Genomic DNA, 25,399 nt, shown 5'->3' with positions numbered 1-25,399 from the left:
TTGATCATGCATATATATTTGATCTATATGTCACATGTATGCATTTGACTCTTAGAGTAGTTTATGGTTTATGTTCTTGATTGCAATCAATTAGGTAATGCATTAGTTTGCATGTATTTGATACTCCTTGGTGTGAAGTAGGCCTTCATTTTAGTCATATGTTGTTGTTGGAAAGCCTACTTGATCATCAAGCTGAGATACCCCATTTATATCATGTGGGTTTGGTCTTTCTTCATGTCTAAAATTAGTATTGCAATTTTAATTCGTAGATCACATTTCTGGCCTATAGATCAAAAAAATTTACCTATAGAATAAGGTTTTTTGCTCCAAAAATGACTATTTATAGATTAGAGTTTTTAGCATGTGGACTTTGCGATTAGAACAACTACTTTTCTAGGTTTTCTAGCACTTCTCAATATTCCAATGCATATGGACTAGCACAATAAAAAGATTGAGCACTTCCTAAGGTACTGTCAAAAAAATAATTACCTTTTAAAATGGATACCCCTTATTCTCAAAAGGCTTTCTTCATCAAAATAGTAAGGTTTTGAATATGATTGGTTAATTTTAGCCCCTATGTGTTCTTGTAGGCTTCTTGCATCGATTTGTTCCAAGGGTGTAGTGGTCTCCTTGATGTACAATCATGGATGGAAATCTAGTCATGTTTCATAAGGTTCATGGAACATAGTTCCAGACTATTATGTGATGACTTGAAACTACCTATAATGTTCACAATTTAGTTTTAAGTTGATGATAAGTTTTTTGCTGGTGTGAAAACATGTAACTTGAGTGTTATGGGTATCTCTTGCATGATTATAACATGTTTATGTTTACAATTATCTAATGCACTTGATATGTTATATTCACTTTTATCAAAAATATAAAAATTGTTCAATGTATATTCAACCCTTATTTATGAAGGTTTCTTGTAGGGGCATTATAGTTGTTACAAGGAATATGGACTAGAGAAATTAAAGATTGAAGGGACTTTCAATATGCATTTATGCTCTCACATCAAAAGAGATAATAAGAAGCACTACATTGAGTTGTTATAACAAATAATGAGGGTTCTTATATTGATATTTTATTTATAATGGGTGGTGACTCCTTCTGTATAGGCCTACTTCATATGGGTCATGTGTAGAATTTAATTATAAGAAAATAAATATATTTCACAAATAGAACATGAAAGTAAAATGTAGGACTAACAAAATATTTAGTGTGCGTCGATATTTTAAAGTTTAAACACAAAATAAGTTAATATATTGGAGGGAAACCTTACCTCGAATGAGATTTGTTCAATGTTTACATATCCTATAAGATTAATTACTTAATGAAAAATAATATATTATCGGATGTCATTCAACATATCAAATTTTATCTAGGAAATATTTACTCCACTGAATTCAATTCTTCAATAATCACTATAGATTTTTACTCCGCTATTTAATTTTAATACCCACATAAAAACATTAAGAATTCTTAATGCTCGATTTTACTTACATTTTAATATTTACGTATTTATAGAAAATATATTTAAGAAAATGACAATGTTAAAATTTGAATAATTCTTCCTCCCCCTATAGATTTACATTCACTATTATAGAGTTTATTTTAATAATATATTTTTCTTTTATTATATTATAAAAAATAAATTATTCTTTATACAGACATTTATATTAATATATAGTAATTACAACCATATATTTAGAATGAATTTGATTTTCTTTTGAACTTTTCTTAAGCTACAATCCCAAACCAAGGAAATAAATACTCCAGCTTTTCCATTCCATGTCTTACATTTCATTTTATTTAAACAAAATCTTCCCCAATATATATCCATAGCGCATAGTCCTTCTCATGCAGCTATGGAGACGAGATATTCCACACCACACCAACCATATAACAGTTTCCGATTTGCTAGGAAACGTAATTATATCCCACTCACTAATCTACTATTCAGTTTGGACCCAAAAAAATCATCCAACGTATCACTCTAACACCTTACACTCAAACAATTTTTCAAACATTCCACGCCCCCATTCAAGCTGCGATTACTGAAGAGGAACGCTCTTCAAAACAACCGTCTCCACCGTCAGACCCGGCCCGAACCCAAACAGAACGCCCATGTCCAGTCCTTCTCCCGAGGTCGCACATCCGCTTTCCTTTGACGATTTTCTCATCTCGTCCAAGATAAACAGCACGCACGCGCTCGACATGTTTCCGTACTCGCTCAAAATGTGCCTGGTGGCCTTCATCTTCTTCGGGTCCAGCTCCAATTTCGATTCCACCTGATCCAGAATTGCCGGACCTCCCGGGTGGGCGATCCAGAAGAGATCGTTCCAGTTGGAGATGTTGAACTGCTGAAATGCCTCCACCAGAGCCTTTTCAATGTTCTTCGAGATCAGCCCGGGAACGTCCTTCAACAAATGGAATGTCAAACCGACCTCTCTCAGATGCCCATCGATGGCGCCCTCGCTGTCGGGGAGAATAGTCTGGGCGGTCCAGAGGAGCTGGAAGCAGGGCTTCTCTATTTCAGGGACAGGGTCTGCTCCCACGATCACCGCCGCCGCGCCGTCGCCGAAAAGAGCCTGCCCGACCAGACTGTCGAGATGGGTGTCCGACGGGCCGCGGAAAGTGACGGCGGTGATTTCACTACAAACGACCAGTACTCGGGCTCCGCGGTTATTTTCAGCGAGATCCTTGGCCACTCTGAGGACCGTGCCGCCGGCAAAGCAGCCCTGCTGGTACATCATCACTCTCTTCACGGAAGGGCGGAGGCCGAGGAGTTTGGTCAGCTGATAATCAGCGCCGGGCATGTCGACGCCGCTGGTTGTGCAGAAGAGGAGGTGAGTAATCTTAGATTTGGGCTGACCCCATTCCTTTATCGCCTTCGCCGCCGCCTCTTTTCCCAAGCGGGGAACTTCGACAACCACCATATCCTGTCGAGCGTCGAGCGAGGGGGCCATGTAGGCGCACAAATTGGAATTCTCCTTCAGTATCTCCTCCGTGAGATACATGTACCTCTTCCTAATCATCGACTTCTCGCCTGCGACATCAAATTCATTGTAACTATCAAGACACAGAAATGCAAATCAATGAGTATTAAACTATGTAAATGTGGTAATTGGGCTTACACATTCGCTTGAATTTCTCCTTGAGCTCGACCTTGTGCTCGCTGTTGGTGATGCGGAAGTAATAATCCGGGTACTCGCTCTGCTCGATTGCGTTAGGAGGAGTGGCAGTGCCGATGGCCAAAACGCAGGCAGGACCGTCGGCCCTCTGTGCCTTCCTGAGTGCCTCTACATCCACCATTTTTTCTCTGACAGGAAGACTCACAGTATGGATGAGACTAATCTTCAAGCTCAAGAAGGCCCCGAATCAGATGTAGAGGTCAGAAGCCAAAAGGGTTGAAATAGGCTGGATTTGGGAAGAGTAGATGTAAGATGCGGTTAGATTGGGAGGCACGTGGGTTGGCAGTGGGTTTTGCGAGAGGCATACGTTGTTCTCTCACCGCCATGGAACTGCAGTGCAGTTGTTGGGGCAAAGTTGTCGGAATTCCTTTCAAAATAAATGTTTTCAACTACCTTCGCTTCTACCAAATTATTATGCGGACCTTATGTTCCTCTTTGTAAGAACTCAGCGCGCTAGAGTCTAATAAGATGAACGGTTGAAATTGTTTGAAAGATAAAGAAGATGGTCTTAGCCAATCCTCATTGAAATGTTGAGTTGGTGACATTAATATTTTGGTCATCTGCGTTGACAGGCAGTTTTAACATCTTTTCCGACTTCGCTTCTCGGTCGCATACAACCCAGATCCGTCTCGGTTAAAACACATCATGACATAACTAAACTAAGGGGACAAGATTTAGTAGCGGTCTAGGCTAATTTTGTGTAGGTTAACTTTGCATACCTACCTATAGTTCTAACTTCGTACATTGAAATTTGCCAATTTTCCTGTGAGTCTTCACAGGTGAGTGAAGAGCTTAAATATAATCTTTTAACTTTCTCACATTTGCAAAGCTCTCTGTAGAACTCGTAGAGTGAGAAGTGATCGATAAGTGTCATATTAAAATGTTTGCTTGAAACCCGCCACTTAGACCCCCCAATAGCTCCTCACCTAAAAACTAGTACTTTTTGCACAAATGGACCAATCATCAACCAAGAAAACTAAAAAATGATCAACTAGTAGCATATGTGTAATTGACTATTAATACATGTGCGATAAGTTTTTGGGGCTTTTAATGAACGATAATTGGGGGGAAAGGTGGCGATAGATACGACAATAATACAAACATGGGCAGCAGCTGGCTCGTTTCCCCTAGCTATCACACCTTAGAGTGCATTGGGTATGTCTAATAAAGTTTCGGTAATGTTAAATTTGGGGGAGAATTATATATTTTATTTAAAGTATAAATACAATGATCCATAATAGATATTGTAATGGGTATTGAGTAGGGAAAATGACCCAATAATTATTAGGGGGTCTAATAATCATGACCTTTTTCTCATGTCAATCTCCTGTTTACTGCTTTTAAAGGAGCCTAAAAAATGATAACCCGTGTACGAATAGCAAGTCGCACATGTACTAACGGTCAATCATTTTTTAGCTTATATAGTTGGTGATTGGAGCATTTGTGCACCAATACTAGGACATTTCATTAAGATTGCCAAGGTATTTCAGCACAAGTTGTTCATTTTTTTAGTGAACAACTATTGGAGAAAGAACATCGTGGATATCAAGTGATACTTTGAAAATGTCATTTTTTGTCCACTTGGTGGTTGCCAATCTCTATACAGGGATCCATGAATATCCAAAAGCTAAAACCTTAGCTTCATGTAATTCACTCATATGCATAGTAGAATTGAAAAAGTCATCAAACTATGACTTGTGTTTTAGAATATGTAGGTGCACAAAGTTAGCTTGTTTGACTATTGGGTTGCTTCCCCTAGCTTGGAATATTTGATACATATTTGATTTATATATAAATTTATTTACATAGTCCTGGCATATAGAATCATTTTGTGTTGATGATGAATATATAGAATTATATAATATTAATGGAGATCATATAAAATCATATTATGTTGATAAAGGTCATTTAAGAAAATGGGTTATTTTTACTATGTTCGTCATCAACATGTAATGTTAATTAGTAGTAGATAAATAATGTACTTATGGTATAGGCACGTAAATGCAAAGTGACATTTTCACCTATGTCTATGGTTGTGGAATTAATAATTATGAAAATGTGTTTGAGAGGTATTAATAACCCAAATTTTTTTATTGGTCCACTTAATAAATTGTTCTAATATAAACATGATCTTAAACCATATACAAGTCATCTGACTAACTACTCAATAAGATTTTTCAATTTCTCAATATAATCTTGTATTGGGCATAATAAGCACGTGTATATTTTTCTTTTCCTATATACATTAGTATTTTCTATTTGAATATTTTGATGATGAAATTCAATAGGCTTTATAAAGTCTTTGTTTTATTAGCATAAGCTAACATAGAAGTTGTTTCACAAAAAATGATTGATACATAAGAATTCAGTTGAATATTAAACTTATAAATCCACGATAAGCTTGTTAGAGTTTCTTCATGTTCAAGATATCCTAAGATCTTCTAATTTTTTACAGATTAGACACCATGAGTTTCTCATAATTCTGAAGCCCAGAGCTTCCTTCAAATAGAAGATACTTTTTACATAACAAATAAACATTTCTCCCAATTTAACAAACCACTAGTTGATGCTAAAGCCAACTAGAATGTACCAAAAATCAAGATAACAATACCGACAACTTGTGGTGGTCAATGGTAAGTTTACAACCTATGGAAAAAAATGGCAACAAAAAAAAGACAAATATGTTTTAATTTATGTGTAACAATGTTCATAGATGAACTAAACCATAAGCATATTTAAAACATGGCTTTCAAAAGCATAGGAATGGTTTGACTACATATGTGACCCCTTAGTTTGAGGAGTTAATTGGTATCCATGTTTGGCCTTGAGTGCCTATAGTGTTGCTCCTTGTGGAGTTGGGTGCATTGTATTCTTACGCTTATTTCATGATGGGGAAGTAAAAGAAATAGATAATGTTTGGTATATCTTGAAATCTCATTTTAATATTGAAATGCTTCCTTTTGTAGAGAAATAATTATGTATTACATGGTAATTATTGAAAAGAGATAGTTATTTGGGTAACGAGGAATGAAATTAACTATTATAGTAGATTATTTGGGTTAATGACTTATGCCCTCAATTTGCTTATTTCTTAACCTTTTAAGAAAAGCTATGTGGTTGTGAGGCATTGTTGGAACCATTTTTTAAAATGACATTACATGAACCTAGAATTTTTTACTTTGTGACCCCACATAATAGAAAATATTGTGCATAATGGGAAGGAATATAGAAATTATAAGTAGCTAATAATATTGTTGCATTCATAAAAATAATATAGATGTGCATATGTTTGAGATCATTGAAGTTACATTGTTTGATGTGTGTGGGCATGTTCTCTAATGCTACTAGAAAGATGTATTCCCCGGTACAAAGTGGTGATTACTCCCACTTGTGTAACCAATATCACTTAGAATGTTTTGTATTAAAAGGTTGAAATAGGTTTTAAATGGACTTGAAACCCCATTAAGTTTTACAAAAGATATTGCAATAAATCTCCAAAAAGGTTCAGAGTTGGACAAAACCAACTAACTCATTGACAAAACCCAAAAAAATAAGTCGAAAACCACATAAACCTAACTAGAAACAGAACATTAAAACTTAAACAAACAAAAAAGACCAATGCTACCAAGACACCAGGAGTTAGGCCAACTCCTTAATAGTTGCTACTAGCTCCCCCTTGAGCTCATTCATGTTGTTTTGAGTTGCACACTCAATTTCACTCACAATGTTACGTGAATGTAATTTTTTATTAGTGCTTTATTGTATTGTCTTGGTGGATTTTCCATGTATTGTGTGGGCTAACATCATTTTGGTATTTTATCCTTGCTTGCAATAGTCACATAAACTCCTCTATCTTTCTCTTTGTGACATTGTAACATTTGATTCATTGTTAAAGTGTACACATTTTGGGATTTATTATTGGAATTACTAATTTTCCCATTTGGGTTTTCCCATTCTTGTTTCATGGTGACTTTATTAAATGTTTTCTATGGTTTCTCAGTTTGTCTTTAACTCTACCATGTTCAATGTAGACCTCTGATAGTATGTGCAAGCGATAACATTGCATATTAAACATACTATAGTGTGTTTGTGAGTGTAAAGATGTTAATGTGAATGATTTTTATTTAAATTTTGAGAAAATAGTGTGTTGTATATGAAAAGAAAAGAAATTTGATAATAATGTATGTTCTTGTTAAGCATTAATTGGAGTTAAAAAAACTAGGATGATTTTTTAAAAATGTCCATAACTAGGCCAACTTTTTTGATAGTATCCTTTGCATTTAAGATTTTCAATGACTAAAATTACAAACCATAGAGTTCTAGACCTATAATCTTATGTGATTCTAATAGTTGTACAACAATCAATATCATATCTAAAGGTCAATCTCCTTCCTCTTATTTTCAAGGTGATCTTATTCTAAAATGTCCCTTTTCTGATTTTATATGATATTTCAAGCCTCTAATCAGATCTTTAAGATCAAACAACCAATACTTCAAAGATCCACCAACTTCTCAATAAACCCCAAATCGGGTATGCCGAAAATAGTGCCAAAAACTTAACCGCTTCACATATTATTAATAAATCTGAAAATGGACATCTTTTATAGAAATTTCAGCAGCATAATAGCCTACAAAATGACATTTCCAGATCTGTATAACATTTACACAATAGCTCCCAAACAGAGGACCAAAAAAATGCTCATCGAGCTCCAGAAAACAACACAAAATAGCCGAAAACACCACAAAAGCACTGATAATATATCATAGAAGTATAATAATAACCAAGTACATATATTCAGCTCTATTTTAACATCTAAAAGTTTGAAATACAGCAGCAACCCAAACTGATATGAAATACTCAACCGGAAACACCAAACTCTTACAAAAAACACTTGAAAATCCACAAATCTGCACTATTCAGCACAACCAGCCTCTGAAGAACAACAAAGCAATGCGCAAAAATCAAGTTCTGGAATGAGCCCAAAATGCCTCCAAACCCCTTAAAAGAGGGCATAACCCTAACTCACATCCAAGAGGGGTTAATAAAACATATTTTAATAATAATTTTCATTTATTAGTCCATTAGCTTCCAAAGATTATCCCCTTTTTCTAAAACTTCACCTTTTTGGGCCTGCCTGCCTTAGCAAAGATTATTATTTTTAATTATTTGAAAAGAGGACATGACATATTCATTAGGTATTTTCCTCTTTTAATTAATTCCACATAACAAACATTGAATTCATAATTTACATATACTTATATCACTAAATCACATTTTATCAAATAAAGAATAGCTAAATCCCCCTTTTAACCCAAATCTTGCATATGCACCCCTTTAACTTTTTGGATTGAAAATTAATCAAACTTGTTTAAGGGTCAGTTTGTATTCTAATGCATAATAGGAACTTTGGCGACTGATCTACATCTTAGCATTGCTCACCATTTTCCATTATTGAAACTCCTACATTTTGGAGCACCCAAAATGTAGGAGTTTCAATCGCATGTGAGTTACACCATGCCTTGACATAATAATGCAATCCAAGGTTGGTGCACCACATGATTTCATAGTGGAAGGGACTGTAATCATTAGAAACATATTACGATAAAATATTGTTCAGGTTAGAGCAAAAGGAAGGAACTAATTCATATATCCTAATTGGCAAAGAAAAGTAAGTTTTGTAGTCTCACCTAAATGAGGTCCACAACTATCCTATGGTTAGAGAAAGTAAACTTTTGTCTAGTGAGGTCAATGTCAAAAAAACTCATTTTGTTTTAATGGAATTAGAAAAATTAACGATGTGATCTATATAGTCTTCAATGACACTCATATTTTCTATTAGGCTAGGCGAACTATTGTAGTAGGGACGTAATCTCATTTCATACCTCCTTCATTCCATTGTGATACTTAAGTGCATAAAGACTCACCATAAATCAAGTCACAACTTTGGAATTAAACCTAGTGATTAAGTATTCTAATTAGAAGAGGTCAAATTCCCACAAACATTTAATGGGTTCCACATAGTGACAATATTACTAGAGGCTCCATGTGATTCCACAATAAAATATTGTAAATCTAGCCACAAAACTCTCACAAGGGTGTTGGAGGAGGATTCATTCATCTTTACTTCCCAAAGAGAAGAATATCAATACCATTTTTTAGGATAAATTTTTTTCACATAAAACACATCTTGATGGACCCTCAAAACCTAATTTTGTAAATCTATTATCTATTTCAATTTTGCTCTGTAGTACAACCCATAGGAAAATGCCAGCTTTGGGAAGACATGCTTTATCCCAACATAAATTTAGGGAGATTTCCATTTTTCCCATCCTTGGAGATGCACTATTGTATCATTATCATGTTTAACACTATTTCCCATTCTTCGCTACTCCCCATATGAGCCTATTTCTCCTTCCTTTATGATTTACTTGTTAGTTTCTCAATAATTATTCAAATTTTTTTTTTTCCTCCCTTGAAAAGTTTGTTTCCCTTAAAGGTTTCCAACACTAGCCTCTAAATCTATCCTCTATCATTTCCTCTATATAGTCTTTAACATATGGAGCCCACTGATGTATTAGAGGATTATTTATGTTGTTAGGTAAATTGAAACTATTTGGAGCTAGAAATCCATCCCATGAATCTTCCCAAAAGAGGGCCTCCTACTCATTTCCAATATCCCATGTATGATTGTTGGTTATTAAATACCTATGGGTAAGTGCAAGAAGTTGGGTCTCACTTTTGGGCAAAAAGTGGAAGTATTTTTCCTATTTTTGAAATTTCTTGTCAATTGATGTCAAAATTTGAGGTATTTGGAGATTGAATATTAAAAAAATTCAGAAATAAAATTTTTAGTGTTCAAAATCTAGTTTCTAAATATGTAATTTATTTGTGTACCCATATGATAGATTTTGTTTTTAGTATGGATGGATCTTTAAAAACCACTTTTTCAAAATGCTTGTTTCAGGACCACACCACACTCATTCTACAGACACCATAATTTGACACAAATAAATGAATTTTCATAAATCTTTTTAAATGGAGTTGCCTAATACACCTAAGATTGATGAAAATATTTTTCCTTAATTTTTTATTGAATATTTTTTATATTATTAATTATTAATTTGCTATAAAGATAAATTTTAAAACCTCTCATGCACAGCCACCATAATTTGATTAAAATTTCACTTTTTTCAAAAATTCTTTTTTTAAAAAAACTCAAAAGAATTGTATGTAGATTGATGACATATAAATTAATTTTTAAAAAATTTATAAAATAAAATAAGTTATTAAAGTTTTAGTGAACTTCACTATTTTACATTTAGGTACCACTTTTCATTAAAAAATAATGCAAAAATAGTAAATAAATTTATAGCACTATAAAATGTATATTTATGAAATTAGGACAGTGAGAGCTTTAATGAGTTTTTGTTTCATAAAAAAAAATTGATTGGGAAGACCCTCTAAAAATTATGGCAAGGCATGAATTTGTTAGTTCAATGCCTTAGCCAAATCTTGAAAGATCAAAATATAGGCTTGGTCTCACCAAACCTATCCCGAACAAAAATCTGAGGTAGCAGGAAAAAATCATGCCCAATGTTGTAAGAAATAGACACCCGTTATTTGAAATTCGAAAAATGGGTACCCATTTTGAAAAAGTCAAATTGGCATATAAAATCCCCCCCAAAAAAAAAAAAATCTTTTATGTTTTCAAAAACGGGTACCCTTTTTTTGAAAACAAAAAATAGGTACTCGACTTTTAAAAAAATGGGTGCTCATTTTTTAAATTTCAGATCAAGTGCTCGAGCCTAAATTGGGTACCCATTTCTGAAAGAGCACGATCTCAATATGCAGAGTTCCACGGAATTGAGACCCAACTCCTTGCTTCTACCCCTGCACTGCATCATTTAGTTCCATAATTTAGAACATTTCAAGGGATTTCTAGTTTGAATTAAAGATATAGGTTATAGATTGTTTATGTATTTATGATAAAGGATGTTTTCCCATTTGCTGTCATGTTCTAGATACCTTCTCTATACTAGTTTGGCCTGTAGTGCTTCATTTTGCCAACTCGATTCTTTTATACCAAGACCACCATATTCCTTGGGCCTACATATTTTATAACACTTCATCAGGGCAAGTTACTTTTTGTCATATGTACCTTGCCAAAATTATGCAATTCAACAATTATTCATACAATACTTTAAGAAATATTTAATAAATAGGTTCACTATTTATTTGAGTTTTCATCGTAGTAGTTCATCTTACAACTCAACATTTTCTTGTAGGTTTATTCATCAACAGATGGGATGACTCAATTGTTAGAGAATATCACATCAATGATTGATTTTGTGTAGCTAAGGATAATTTTGTTGAATTGGGGTCAATTTCACAACTCATGTTCAATCTCAATTGATTTTGCAATCTACTTGAGTATCAATTCCCAAATTAAATAATTGTGGTGTAAAATATTCTAAGTTCTTGAACATTGGCAGATTTCTTTATAAAATCTTCATAGTTAAATCAGTATCAAAGTTGGAGCTAATGTCCAGTTTTCTTGTATTTAAATTATGTGTATTTATTTATTAGTATGTACTTTATATTTTAAGTTTATCTTACTCATTTATTCTATTTTATAATTTAATTGGTATAGATATCTAAAATATATTTAAATCTAAAAAATATTATGAGTTATCAATTTTTTTTCCCTTTAGATATTATCTATGTACAAATTACTTCAAAAAAATCAATGTCGAATTATTTTATTTACTTTAAAATTATTCTATTAGAATCTAAAATGATATAAAATTTACTTTATTATATTAATGTGCTTTGCTTTATTTGTATTTTAAAAAAAAAATCTAATGAGAAAATAGTTGTTTTATATAAAAAAAAAAATTAAAAAAAAATTATATAAGCTAGTCTTTTGAATTAGAGAAGATGATCAAGTAGTTAAGTATGTTCTAATAGTTGGTATAATCATTCCTTATAAAATACTCTATATAATAATAGTTTTTACTTTAAATTTATTTATGCTAATAATTCATCAATTGGAATAGGGAATAGGAATACATATATCCATTTTGCTTCGAAAATGAGCTTATATCCATTCCAAAAAACTAGCTGTTATTGGAATAGTCATTCCTATTTCTAATATACATTCCTATTCTCCATTCCTATGCCTGCAACCAAACAGACTTTGAATGTAAAATTGAATGAAATATATTTTTTAAATCTAAAAACTTATGAGCTCCCTTATTATGTAGTAGTACTATAGTTATATGGTTTCCGTAAGCCAGCCCACCCACCTACTACCGGGCCGTAACTGAATGGTTCACTCTACTATTCTCAGGGTGCAGCTGAAGTTGGAAATTCTAATTTTTTTTTCTAATAAAGTGTTCCATAAATTTAACAACAAATCAGTTATATCAATTTCTTTACACATGAGACCAATTAGACATAAACATGAGGGTGACATGTCACTTTCTATTTCAACTTTGGAACACCTCTATGAAAGAGCCGGGATATGGAGCCAACTAAACCGTATGCGTTGAAGTTTGAAAAACAAATACTCGTTAAAATGCGTTTAAGTTTGCTGTGTAGACGTTTACCTCGGGAAAGACATACTGACATGAGTTCGACGTGAAGCGTAACAGTTTTACATTCTAATTCCTAACTTGGATTTATTTTTGTCAGCAGCTATCTATTTGATGTGACGATCCCGATCAAACGTATTTTCTTATTTCAAACAAATTTGTCCTTTGAAAGTTACCCAAAAAATGCCTGCTTTTGGTGAGTGTATCCGCAGCCACATGAACAACCACATTCCACCATGTCTTTTGAACACTCATCGACCATTCCACGGCATCATTTCCTCTCTTCACGCTTTACCAACTCAGAAGATGGACGACTCTATGCCACGTGAACTGCGTGGAGCCACAATTCTTAGCTACTACGAGAACGTACTCATTTCTCCCGCCTTCATATACATCGCTCCCCTCCCCTCTCAATTGCACTGCTCAATCCCAGTTTACGCAACCATCTTTCCTCACTAATTTAGCCCGAGAGTTTAACAGATTGATCAGCATCATGTCAGCAGGGAAGATGCTTGATCTGGAGGCACTTAGGAAAGCCCAGAGAGCTGATGGTCCTGCAACAGTCTTGGCCATCGGCACTGCCACTCCCCCAAGTGCAATTGACCAGAGCGAGTACCCCGACAACTACTTCCGCATCACCAACAGTGAGCACAAGGTCGAGCTCAAGGAGAAATTCAAGCGAATGTGTAAGCCCACGTACCACATTCACATAGTTTAATTTTCATTGATTTACATTTCTATGACTTAATGGTTATGGGGAATTTTATCTTGCAGGCGAGAAGTCGATGATAAGGAAGAGGTACATGTATCTGACGGAAGAGATATTGAAGGAGAATCCCAATGTCTGCGCCTACATGGCCCCCTCTCTCGACGCTCGCCAGGACATGGTCGTCATCGAGGTTCCCCGCTTGGGAAAAGAGGCGGCGGCAAAGGCGATTAAGGAATGGGGTCAGCCCAAATCGAAGATTACGTACCCACCTCATCTTCTGCACAACCAGCGGCGTCGACATGCCCGGCGCAGATTATCAGCTCACCAAACTCCTCGGCCTCCGCCCATCCGTGAAGAGAGTGATGATGTACCAGCAGGGCTGCTTCGCCGGCGGAACGGTTCTCAGAGTGGCAAAGGATCTCGCTGAAAATAACCGCGGAGCCCGAGTTCTGGTCGTTTGCAGTGAAATCACCGCCGTAACTTTCCGCGGCCCGACAGACACCCATCTCGACAGTCTGGTTGGGCAGGCTCTTTTCGGCGACGGCGCGGCGGCTGTGATCGTGGGAGCAGACCCTGTTCCTGAAATAGAGAAGCCCTGCTTCGAGCTCCTCTGGACCGCACAGACCATTCTCCCCGACAGCGAGGGCGCCATCGATGGGCATCCGAGAGAGGTCGGTTTGACATTCCATTTGTTGAAGGACGTTCCCCGGTTGATCTCGAAGAACATTGAAAAGGCTCTGGTGGAGGCATTTCAGCAGTTCAACATCTCCAACTGGAACGACCTCTTCTGGATCGCCCACCCGGGTGGTCGGGCCATTCTGGATCAGGTGGAGTCGAAATTGGAGCTGGACCCGAAGAAGATGAGGGCCACCAGGCACATTTTGAGCGAGTATGGAAACATGTCGAGCGCGTGCGTGCTGTTTATCTTGGACGAGATGAGAAAATCGTCAAAGGAAAGCGGATGTGCGACCTCGGGAGAAGGACTGGACATGGGCGTTCTGTTTGGGTTCGGGCCGGGTCTCACCGTGGAGCCAGTTGTTCTAAAGAGCGTTCCACTCCAGTAATCGAATGTTCGAAAATTTGACTTTTTAGTTGTTTGACTGCTAGGTATTACAGTCACACGTGGGATAACTATTTTCTTTTATGAAGTTCGTAATAGATTTTGTATCCAATAAAATCAGAAACTGATTCCTAGTTGGCGTGGTGGGATATTATCTCCAGAACTGCAGGAGAAATATCATGCGGTTTGGATTCGTATCGGGGAAAGATTTTCTCGATAAAAAACTGAAGTCTAAATTTTTGGACGGAAAATGAGGAGTATTCTTGGTGGTTAGAGTTTGATAAAACTCTCAAAGCGATGTTATATACATTCTAGTTATGTATGGTTAAAAAATTTAAATACATATGTTCAAAATTACCAAAATAAATATGAAAGTTTTTTTTTATCAGTAAAGTAATAGACAATCGTATATTGAAAGGAAATTTTGGAATCTTTAATAAAAACAAGATATATAATTTATATCTATAGGGGCATGCAATTTTATTCAAGATTTAACTATTATTTTCTTAAATGTGGTATCTAGATGCTTGGACAAATAATAAACTTTAATGGTCAATGATTATTGAAGGTCTCTCAATCATTTCTTCCAAGTTATAAAAAACTAAATATTGGATGAACATTCTGCTAGTTATCATTCAAGGATTGAACAAAGATGAAGAGCACGATTTTGTTATATGAAGTGTGGATAATTGAAAGTCATTTAATAATATATTCTTTTCTCATTATAATTAGAACACAAGTAAATAATTAATTTTTTTAGGGAATTTAAAAGCTGAACAAACCCCACTCTTGACAATTCTTGAAGAGCAAAGGATATGGGTTGAGGCTTCCTCCAAGATGTTGATTTACTTTGATTTTTTATTTTAAAAAACAAATCACTTCTAAATATTGTTTTAGTCCTCTAGTACAATTTTTATATTTTTTAAATCCAAATAGTTACTATTTTATTAAAAATTGAATTTTGTGATGGGCACATGCCAAGTATACCTATAGACAAGTAGCCAACTCCTATGCTAAACAAATTACCACTCTAAAAAAACTCACTAACAGGTTACAATGAATCAACAAATACCCTAATACCTCTTCCTTGTATCAATTTTCCAGTTGTCCTATTATGACTAAGCAATTTGAAGCTCCTTGTACCTTCATTATGTGAGTTCCTTTTCCCCCATCCGAACTGTTAGTGACAGATGACCTATAGATTGATTCAATATTTCTATATTTAGAATTAAAACTACCCTCTTTCAAACCCAAAACCCTATCCAAGTATTTTGGAGTTTGTTGATCTAATGTATACAATCTTCTTTTTCCTTTGATACTTTTGAGTTGTTATCTTTGCACTCTTATTTCTCTGCCAAATAATGAAGGGCAAGGACTTATTTCCACCTTGTTGCTCTTTTTGTCCAATTCATGTTTGGCACAATGAGCAAAAGTATGTACTATTTAGAAATAACCTTAGCACCTAAAAGGAGTCCCTTCATAAGCCAAAAGTTGTAACCAACATCTATCAATAGATTTTATAGAAACATCCTTTGGGAGGTCTCTTTCATGTCTATATCCACTAAAATTGAGAATAAGTAGTTGAAATAGTTTAAAGAACCTTCATCTTCTGCCAAATACCTCATTGACAACTTGCCTAAAACCTCAAAGCAATATTCAAACAATTAAGAAAAATGAATGTTTGGAAGCATACCTTAATTGGAGTCTTATCAAATATTTCATTGGCTAGGTTGAAGCCTAAGAGTACCAAGGTTTAACCATTAGTAAGTGCACTTATCCTTCCAAGTCTACTAATTATCACAAAGAATTATTAGAAACTACCACAAAAAAGCCTCTAGCACTAGGGTTGATTTTAGCATTGCCTTTCAAAATGGGACCCAAATTTATGTAATCCACATGCATGTAGTTTATCAAGTGATGAGAGCTAATTACATCCCATTTTATACCATCTTTTACCTATTTTCTTATATCTTTGCACTTGTTTACATAGGTCATTCATTACCAATATTATAGCATTTTTCTCTTCCACGTTACATGTGATTAAATATTAATAATGGATATTTAATATAGTTTTAAAGTAGAATATGAAAATAGTTATTGATTGTCTTTACTAATTTACATGATATTTTAAGGCTTGGAATGACATCTTCTAGCATGTTAATGGAAAGAGAGAAATTTGAATTCTTGTCAATATTCAAACTTCTTGTGACCTATAAGGTAGGATATGTAACTTGTTAGATCTACTATTTCCTAATAGACTTCTTGTCACTTATAAACATGACTCGTATCTCCTTGGCAAATCTTCCTATTGTAGTTTGGAGAGAATTTTCTCTACTATTATAAAAGACACCTTTTTCGTATGAGTGTCTATATAAAGAGATATAACAAAGCCAATTTTCATATGTAGTTCATGGATGCACGTGTTTGAGATAAGGTTTAAGGGCACTCATGAATAATCTTTACCACCTCAATATGGGAATTTCGTATGGATCTATAACAGTATATTTGTCATGTAAAAGGAACCAAAACATGTTATTTTAGGTAGTTATTGTAACAAATACGTTTCCATTGAGTGGTCATAGTTTAAGGCATTTTGCAAGCCATTGATTTATTGCATATGAAACAAAATAGGCAGAGTCTATTCTTGTATGTGGTTGTTATAGACTTCATGTGTGCGTGTGTGCATAGAAGTATGTAAGCTATATAAAGTAGAAAAATACTAAATACATAGACCTTTGAGGAAAGACTTTCTATAGAAAAATATTGGATACAATCTCTGTAATGATTTGGGATGAATAAAGGATAGATATTTAGATTACAAAAATGAGAAAAAGAAGAAAAAAAGAGCATCAAAAGATCTATCAATGAAAGTCTTTAGGCATTGGTGGCTAGTTATTATCTAAAAACTAGTTTCCGACAGATATTGAGTGGAAACAAAATTTTTAGTGGTGAAAACTATTTTTACAGCACCATTAAGAGGTAAGTGATAAAAAATAGCTTGCCAATGGTCACTTGTTGTTACAAAAAAGTGAAAAAAAAGGGAAAAAAATAACACAATAATTGGGTTAAGCTAAATGTTAGAGTAATTAGATATTTTCTAATTTACTTTATTTCACTTAAGCTAAACTTTAGGCATCTAATAATTAATATTGTTATTACTTATTATAGTGCAACCTAGGTTTTACCTTTTAGGGTTTTGATCTTCTTTATAAGGTTTGATCTCCTTGTAATAATTAACTCATTTACTTTTGATTATAGCAATGTTTCTTTTTTTTCATCGAAAATCTCTCATCTATGGATTTGGAAATTCCAGCCTCCATAGGTTTTGCTTCTCTCTTTATATGATAGGTGTTTGCATATAGGTGATTCTTAGGAGCTATGGGGTTGAGCTTTTATCAACTTCCACATGGTATCAAAGAATCAGATCTTCATGCCCTTGTTATGTTTGTAAGAGGTTTGGCTTGGTTTTTCAGATCTGTAATATTTTTTAGAGGCTTTCAGTTTTCAGAAATGTTTTGTATTGGATCTGGGGGGACAACTATTTTTTAAAGACCTTTGAGCTCAAACATACATCATCATTGAACTATGAGTACTTAAAAACCCCTATTTTTGTATAAAATACATCCAATTTAGATGCTGTTGAAATCTGACACAAAATTGTTTTGCACCTAGGTCATATTGACCTAGGCACACAAATTGAGCTGATGATCTTTGGAATTTTTAGTAAAAAATTAAGGTTTTTACTTTTAATGATGGGCATTATTTAAAAAGAAAAAATCTAAGGTGGTTTGTGATGGTTGTCTGCAAATCGCACCCACTTGGTGAGTTTTTTAGTGTCTTGGCATTTCTTTTGGTGCACGTGATCTGTCATTGGCAGACTTGTAACTGCGATTTGTAGGTGTGACAAACAGCGACGCTGGTTATTGTTGACAACTTCCTTATTTCTCTCACATCCTTCATTCTTTGGATTTTGTATTTTTTGGCACCCCTCTCCCACGCTTCATTCAAGATCAGTTCGTTCAAAACTAACGTGCCCCCATGCACGCATGCTACGAAGCACTTAGGCTTCTGGTCAATCACCAATGGAGGCACAATTTTCAATTAGTCCCCCTTTGCTTAGTTCGTGTGACCCATTTAAGGCTTGTGATTTGTGGGAAGAAGTTTTTGTCTTTGGAGATGACAAATTTGGGGTTGATTTAGTCGTCCACAGGTGTGTGGGATACTTTATTATAATTTTTTTTGGGCCCGGTCAAATAGTCACTTAAGTGACTCTCACCCCTCCATCCTTGACACCATTATTTGGTACGTGCACATTTTTTATGCACCCTGCTACTTGTGACTATTGGACAGTGTGACACCAACCTTGAGCTTCATCATCCATGTCTTTCTTGACACTAAGTGTAATTTTTGGGAGTCTACACCGCATGGGCTATATTTTGTTGGGAGAAGGTGATTGATTTGGGGTTGATCTTGGCGCGATTTTTTATTAGGGACCAGAAGCCTTCAATTGTAACGCCGCCCCAGTGCATGTTTTCTTTGGTGAAGCAAAATTTTGGAGGAAACACCTTTTTATTAGGTGTGCTTTCTATTGGCCGCACTCCAAGCCTTCCTACCAACGTGGCCTGCTTGTAATCTTCTACATGGGTAGTTTTCTAAGAGTAGTCTGTGTCTTCTTATTACGGCCATTCTTAAACATTACAAACTAAGGAGAAAATTAAGCTTGGAAAAAATAAGTCAGCTTTGACTATTTAACACTTTTAGTGTTGGAATGAAGCTTAGTGTGTGATGTTTAAGCCGTCCATCTTATTACTAGTTGGGATTTCATGTACCTGCAACCTTTTTATGTCAGGCAATTTTTTATGGAAATTGGTGGTGTTTAGTTTTGTGGAAATATTTAGAGTTTTTGGCAAACTCAATGACCAGATCATCAATTACATCAATGAGCATTCTTCAGCCATTCCATTTTGCGTTGGTAAGTTCTTCAATTTTATTCTTGGCCTGGCATCATACAGTTTTCACTCTGTCAAGGGTAGGGTAACAAGTAACTTGATGGATGATTGATTTAGTAATCTTTACTGGCCCATTTTCCAACTACAATTCCATATCTACAATCTTCTTAGAATGATCTTAATCCAACTGACCTTGAAAACTTTAGGAAAATCTAGTGCATGAGTTACCCCTTTCTTGGCCACAACTCTATTTTCTTCTTTCAATACTCCATTCTCACATAGCTTATTATATGTATTCCTCAACTCAAAATCACCAATTTCTTCAATCTTACACATGTAGCATGATCACACATTATGCACCATAATGACTCGTGGACAAATAGATGACAACACTCCAAATGCACTCTAGTCATCGCGATCTTTGGATATTCTTTGAACTTTGGAGGAGGGCACACATCATTTCATACAATATCATGTGCATTTTTGTCCTTCAATGCCTCCTTTCATCTTCCACACATAAATGAAGCCATTGTAAACTAGGGTTTGTGAACTTCAAACAATTTCACAAAATAATCAAACTTGGCTCAAATAGACTTTACAAACTTACTCAATTTCACCAACAATGTGCAATAGATCCCTGCAAACTTTACATAAATTGCTCTGGAATTGCCTTGATATTACTCTACAAAATCTCAAAGCACTAGGTGAATGAAGAAATGAACTCAAAATTGACTAAATATCTTCAAATGATCGAAATAGCCTTGTATTTAATATTCCATATATATTATAAGTATAGTGCATGGCAATTATCTCAACATTTATTAGACAACTCGACATTCATACTTCCATTCACTTGCTCAGTCATGACACAAACTTGGTCGCGACAATATTTATGTTCTCAATCACAACTCAATCAAGCATAACAACTCAATCCACACAAGAGCTCGGTTTGCACTATGACTTGGTCACAACTAACATTGATACTGGTGCTTGGCATCAACTATGCTCAAACTTGGTATGGGTGCTCTTTGCTCGGTTCACACTTTAAAACTATCCTTATGTATCTCATCTTATGCAGATATGGAATTCACTACATCACTTTTAGTCACATGACTAAACTTTTTAGTCTCGTGACTAAAATTTTTAGTCACGTAGTCATTTATTTGTCAAAATTCTACTAGTGCTATGATTCCAAAGTTGATGTAAATATTGAAAAATATTAATAGAAGTTATCACTAAGAGAATGATAAAAGAGGCCTAGAAATGCATTCAATTTTTTTAATCAACCATATACACAAAAAAATAGATAGAAGATTAGCAATCTATAACACATGTATTTCTATTATTTCTACATAGGTCAATACATTGTACCAATATTAGTTATTTATGTGTTTCAAGAGAAGAAAACTATATTTCTACAACTTGGATGATGATTTCTACCAAAAAAAGAGGGCATTAGTTGGCCTTTAAATAAGATAAAAGCAGAAACCCACAACTTTCTCCACTTAAAGCAATGAAATAATGGTGAAAATGAAAAGCCCTAAAATATAAGATGAAAATGAAAGGCCCTAAAATATAAGACTTAAAAGAAACAAAAGGATGTTCATGATTTGTAGGAAGTTGCTATCATTTCCATATTAGTTATGAGAAGATTCTATTAGGTCAAACATATATATTACAATAATTAGTCAAAGTCTGAATATATAATTTATTACTATATTTGATACTTATTCTAGTGTTGTATCTCATTTAATAAAATAAAAAATAAATATGAACTTTTATAAAGATTATATATATGTAGACACAAACAAATACTTATGAATAAGAAATGAAGGAAACACAAGCCATAACAAAGATTTAATAATATAGTATGAAACAATACTATTGTAGATAGAAAACTCCCAATAATATAGTTGTTTGATGTTTGCGTGAACAATATACTTAAGAAAATAATGTATTTGTAGATGTGTCACACAAAGTGTTGTGGAACTCTAAAGTTTCATTTAGAAATATATTATGTTAGGATTTAAACATGCAAGATCTATGAATCAATGAATGCATCTCATAGAATTCAAAATACTTTAATTATGATCATATATTTAATTATTTCATTGCTTGTTTGGTCAAAACTATTTTCACTAAAGTTATTTGTTTTTAACCTTACAATGTAGATGTATTTCTTGTAGGTATTCTTGGTTAAAATAATTGATTGTTGATTAAAGATGTTATCTTTATAAGAAGATATATGGTATTAATGTTCTTTGATGCAATGCTTGATAATTGATTTTATTATTAAATAATTTATAAATTTGATTTATCGTCTTTTACAAGTAACTTCATTTGCATTTGGAATAACTATTATGTATCTCTTTTACTTTATATTAGGATATAATATTTTCAATCTACTATAAACATTGTGTTTAGTTTTTGTCCATTTAGAATATTTTCAATTAGATCTATATGTCTCATTTCTCTACTATATATCTTGATAAAATACAAGTTATTTAATATATATCTTAAATGCATTGATTGCATCATTAGCTTGGAAAGATGATCCCTACGTCTTTTATGTTGAGTAAAATTAGACTTTAGAAATGGATAAACACATTAATAATTATTAGATTACTCATTTATGAAAATAATTCAAATTGATGCTTTAACAATATTCAATAATTAAGACAATGAATTGAATGCCTTAAAACTATCTAATAACAGAATAAAATATTGAAGTTGACAAGTATACTCTAAATATATTTGTGCTTTAAAATAAACATTTGAAAAATAATCAAATTACTATATTAAACTAGAGACGCAAATGTCAAAGTTCTTTCCTATAGTATAATGATTTTTGGGAAAGAAATGGTAAAATGAGAATTTGATTAAGAAACATAAATTTTATGAAGAAGTCTTTTAGTAGAATTAAAATAACTGACCACAATTTCATTAGAGATGAGCTATAGTACTCTTTGTGGACAATGATAAGGAAAAATTAGACAACCACAATTATAGCACTCCAAAATAGTGTCTAAAAACAATTTCACAATATTACCAGCCACCTCTATGCATAAAGTTTGATAAAAGATTATAGTTTTAAAGTAAAAATGCCTTACAAAAATGAAGAGACATGAAATATGCATTAATCACTCTCAAATACTTCAAATTCCTAAATTCTCTTTCATTCTTCGTTTTAAGACCTATACAGTTATATAAAATGTTCCCCTTTCATTTTTAGTTGCAAGCCCTCAAAACTTATAAGAAATTATACTTGATGTGTGTAAAGTGATTGTCTCAAAGATGCTCTTTTGGCAACCTATTGATTTGTGCTAAAATAAGCCACAACAAACTTAAGTAGAAGAATGTCTCTAGAATACATGGGAAGTCTGATTGTCCTGAAATGATATAAATATTTCTGCAATGATTATTTTTGTGATTGAAAATCTTGGGTAGACCATCAACATGTGGAACCTTACTTGGTAGTGGGTAACAAAAAGGAGGAGTGGAGATGAGGAAGCTTGTATAATAAGCCATCTTCTAAACAATAATCATTTAAATGCATTTAACTACCAACTATGGGCTGCTGGAAAGATTGAATGTTGGCAGGAAGTAAGTTCCAAGAGAAATTTCAGTTTGAATTTTTATTATAAATAAATAAAATAATTAGTATCTATAAAATAATTAGTATCTATTGAAGTGGCCAAAATTTCTAGTGAACACCAATATGAAAATCTTAATAGCTCAAGCTTTAATAAGATTGCATTAGGTAAGCACATGAAATACATATTTCAATGAAATTTAACTATATTATCTTATGAATTTTAAAATTATTGTTGAAAAAGTGCTTACATAAATTGTGAAAACTTGAGTATGTGCATAATACAATTATGTAAGGCTTGCAACTAATAGAAGGAAATATAAATATATCTAATTGTAGATTTTATATTTTTTTCCAATTAAAAACATTATTGGTTGTTCAGTTGGATATTTTTCTAGGTGATATTATTCTACCAAGTTAATGGATACAATCATCTAGGACTTATTTTTTGCAAATTCATGATGTTGTAGTTTTGAATATAGCAATTGATTTTGAAATATTAAATAGAAACCTTTAAGAAATCATTTTAAGCATACCTTTCAAAGGATTAAGGAATAATGCACTAGACTACTTTATTCTTGGGTAATAAGATGTTGGAAACATATATTTCCTTAAAATTCTACAAGTACTATAACAAAATCTATCTATCTTTTATTCTTAAAGAAAGTATATTCCATATTATATATTCCATTTTGGTAAAAATAGGGAGGATGCTAGTAAAGGTTACAAAATTTACTTTATACTGCATAATCAATTTTTTTCTTTTAAAATCCATTTTGTGTATATACTGAATCATTGGTGTGGTTGAGGACACATATCTTTGAGGCATTCTGTTTCGGCATACAATGGCTGGTTTGGCCTTATAAATCAAAGTAGGAAGTTGTTCGTCTCTTCTTGAAGCAATATCTACTAGCAAATTAAGAGGACCAGATGGAGCCAAAACAACTACCAAATTATAAATTACTAAAGCTACTAAGAGCACCCAGGTAGTTCATTCAGTAAGCACACTGAAAAATAAGCCACAGGCATGCTCAACATCACCATATAACTCTGTAATAACAATAGGAATCTGCCCACCCAAAATTGCAAGCACGCCCACTACACTGAAATTGAATAGAAAGCTAGAAAATGAGATGATATAATATTTTTAATTTAATAAAAAATGATTCAAAAAATGGAGAGAAGCACATATAATCCTTAAGAAACCTTAGACATTTGTAGTAATAAAGAAAAAAAAGAGAGCAATGACACCAATTATAAGGACAACAAATATTGCAACATTTAGTACAGCCCCTTCAAATTTCTCTGTCGGTAGACAAGATTGCTACAAGACTTTATGTACACGTATTTTTAATTAATGTGTGTAGCTAGAGGATATTATATTTCTTCAAGATTGTGTAGGATTAGTAGAATTGAGTTTTTGAAAATGTAAATATCCCCAAAAGCTATGTCAATGCATAGGAATCTCAAAAAAAAGAAAAAAGAAAGAAAAAAACCATAATTTTAAATTTTTTAAAATATAGCTAGAAACATAAGTCTGAGACACAAGAAGAATTAGAGTTGTTTTTACCATTGAAAAAATTTTTGATTTCTGTAAATTTCAATATACAAATAAAAATGAAACAATTGTGTGGCTAACTTCAATCTAACATTTTTTTTGGTGTGAGGGATTAAGGCAAGGTCAACATGTTCAATTTATCACTTAGATATTGCCTTTCCTATCTCATACACCATATATTCTAATTTTTCAAGTTTAAAAAAAAAATTAAACCAGGCTTGTCAACATTTAAAATCCCACCAAATTAGTACAAAATCAAAACAAAGAAAATCCTCTCTTCCAAACTTGTTAAACTACTTACCAAAATCCCCCAAAATCAAAAAAAGAAATTCCTTGAAGCCAATTTCTTTCTTTCCATGCCATTGCAAATAGTAGAGAAATCATAAATTCTTCTACCCACAAAATGAAAATGACAGCAATTGCAGAGCTGAAGATTATTAAGGTGAAATATTAACAATGCACAAAACCTATTTGTTGTTTCTAATTTTTTGTTCAAAAATGAGAGGCCAATATGTGCAATATGTTTGAAAGATACCACATATCATGAGAAGATTATGGAACACAGTTGTCACATTTATTAACATTTAATGAAATAAATATATTGGTGACTTTAATAAATGTATAAAGTGACAAATTTCCTAATTGAGTTGTAGATTTTTTTTCTTTTCATTGCCATTTTCTATAAGGACCAATAGAATTACAATTAAATAGTATTTTCCAATTCTTTTTAATATATTAAAATT

At 33.4% G+C, this 25,399-nt stretch overlaps 1 protein-coding gene and 1 pseudogene across 2 annotated transcripts; one reads left to right on the top strand and one right to left on the bottom strand.

The window, feature by feature from the left end:
- Positions 1 to 1,780: 1,780 nt before the first annotated feature.
- On the bottom strand, positions 1,781 to 3,387 carry LOC149577870 (chalcone synthase 7-like). The gene is made up of 2 exons (XM_089826147.1): positions 3,138 to 3,387; positions 1,781 to 3,049 (listed from the first exon to the last, which is right to left on the bottom strand). Exons 1-2 carry the CDS (start codon positions 3,313 to 3,315, stop codon positions 2,055 to 2,057), a joined length of 1,173 nt encoding a protein of 390 aa, XP_089682273.1. The 5' UTR covers positions 3,316 to 3,387; the 3' UTR covers positions 1,781 to 2,054.
- A 9,826-nt stretch (positions 3,388 to 13,213) lies between these two features.
- LOC149577869 (chalcone synthase-like) lies at positions 13,214 to 14,691 on the top strand (annotated as a pseudogene). The gene is made up of 2 exons (XR_016363975.1): positions 13,214 to 13,474; positions 13,563 to 14,691. The product of XR_016363975.1 is annotated as a chalcone synthase-like (transcript).
- The last annotated feature ends 10,708 nt before the right edge of the window (positions 14,692 to 25,399 follow it).

Source organism: Cupressus sempervirens, chromosome 1, assembly GCF_028749045.1.
Source record: "Cupressus sempervirens isolate cs-2001-9-10 chromosome 1, ASM2874904v1, whole genome shotgun sequence".
In the NCBI taxonomy this organism is placed as follows: Eukaryota; Viridiplantae; Streptophyta; class Pinopsida; order Cupressales; family Cupressaceae; genus Cupressus; species Cupressus sempervirens.
The sequence above is the reverse complement of the archived record's forward strand: the minus strand, read 5'-3'. Positions and strand labels throughout refer to the sequence as shown.

Bases quoted from the DNA above. Each gene is read 5' to 3' on its own strand.
- LOC149577870 (XM_089826147.1), bottom strand. From the start codon at position 3,315: ATGGTGGATGTAGAGGCACTCAGGAAGGCACAGAGGGCCGACGGTCCT. The intron at 3,050-3,137 runs GTAAGCCCAATT...TTGATGTCGCAG, and splicing joins GGAGAAATTCAAGCGAATGT to GCGAGAAGTCGATGATTAGG.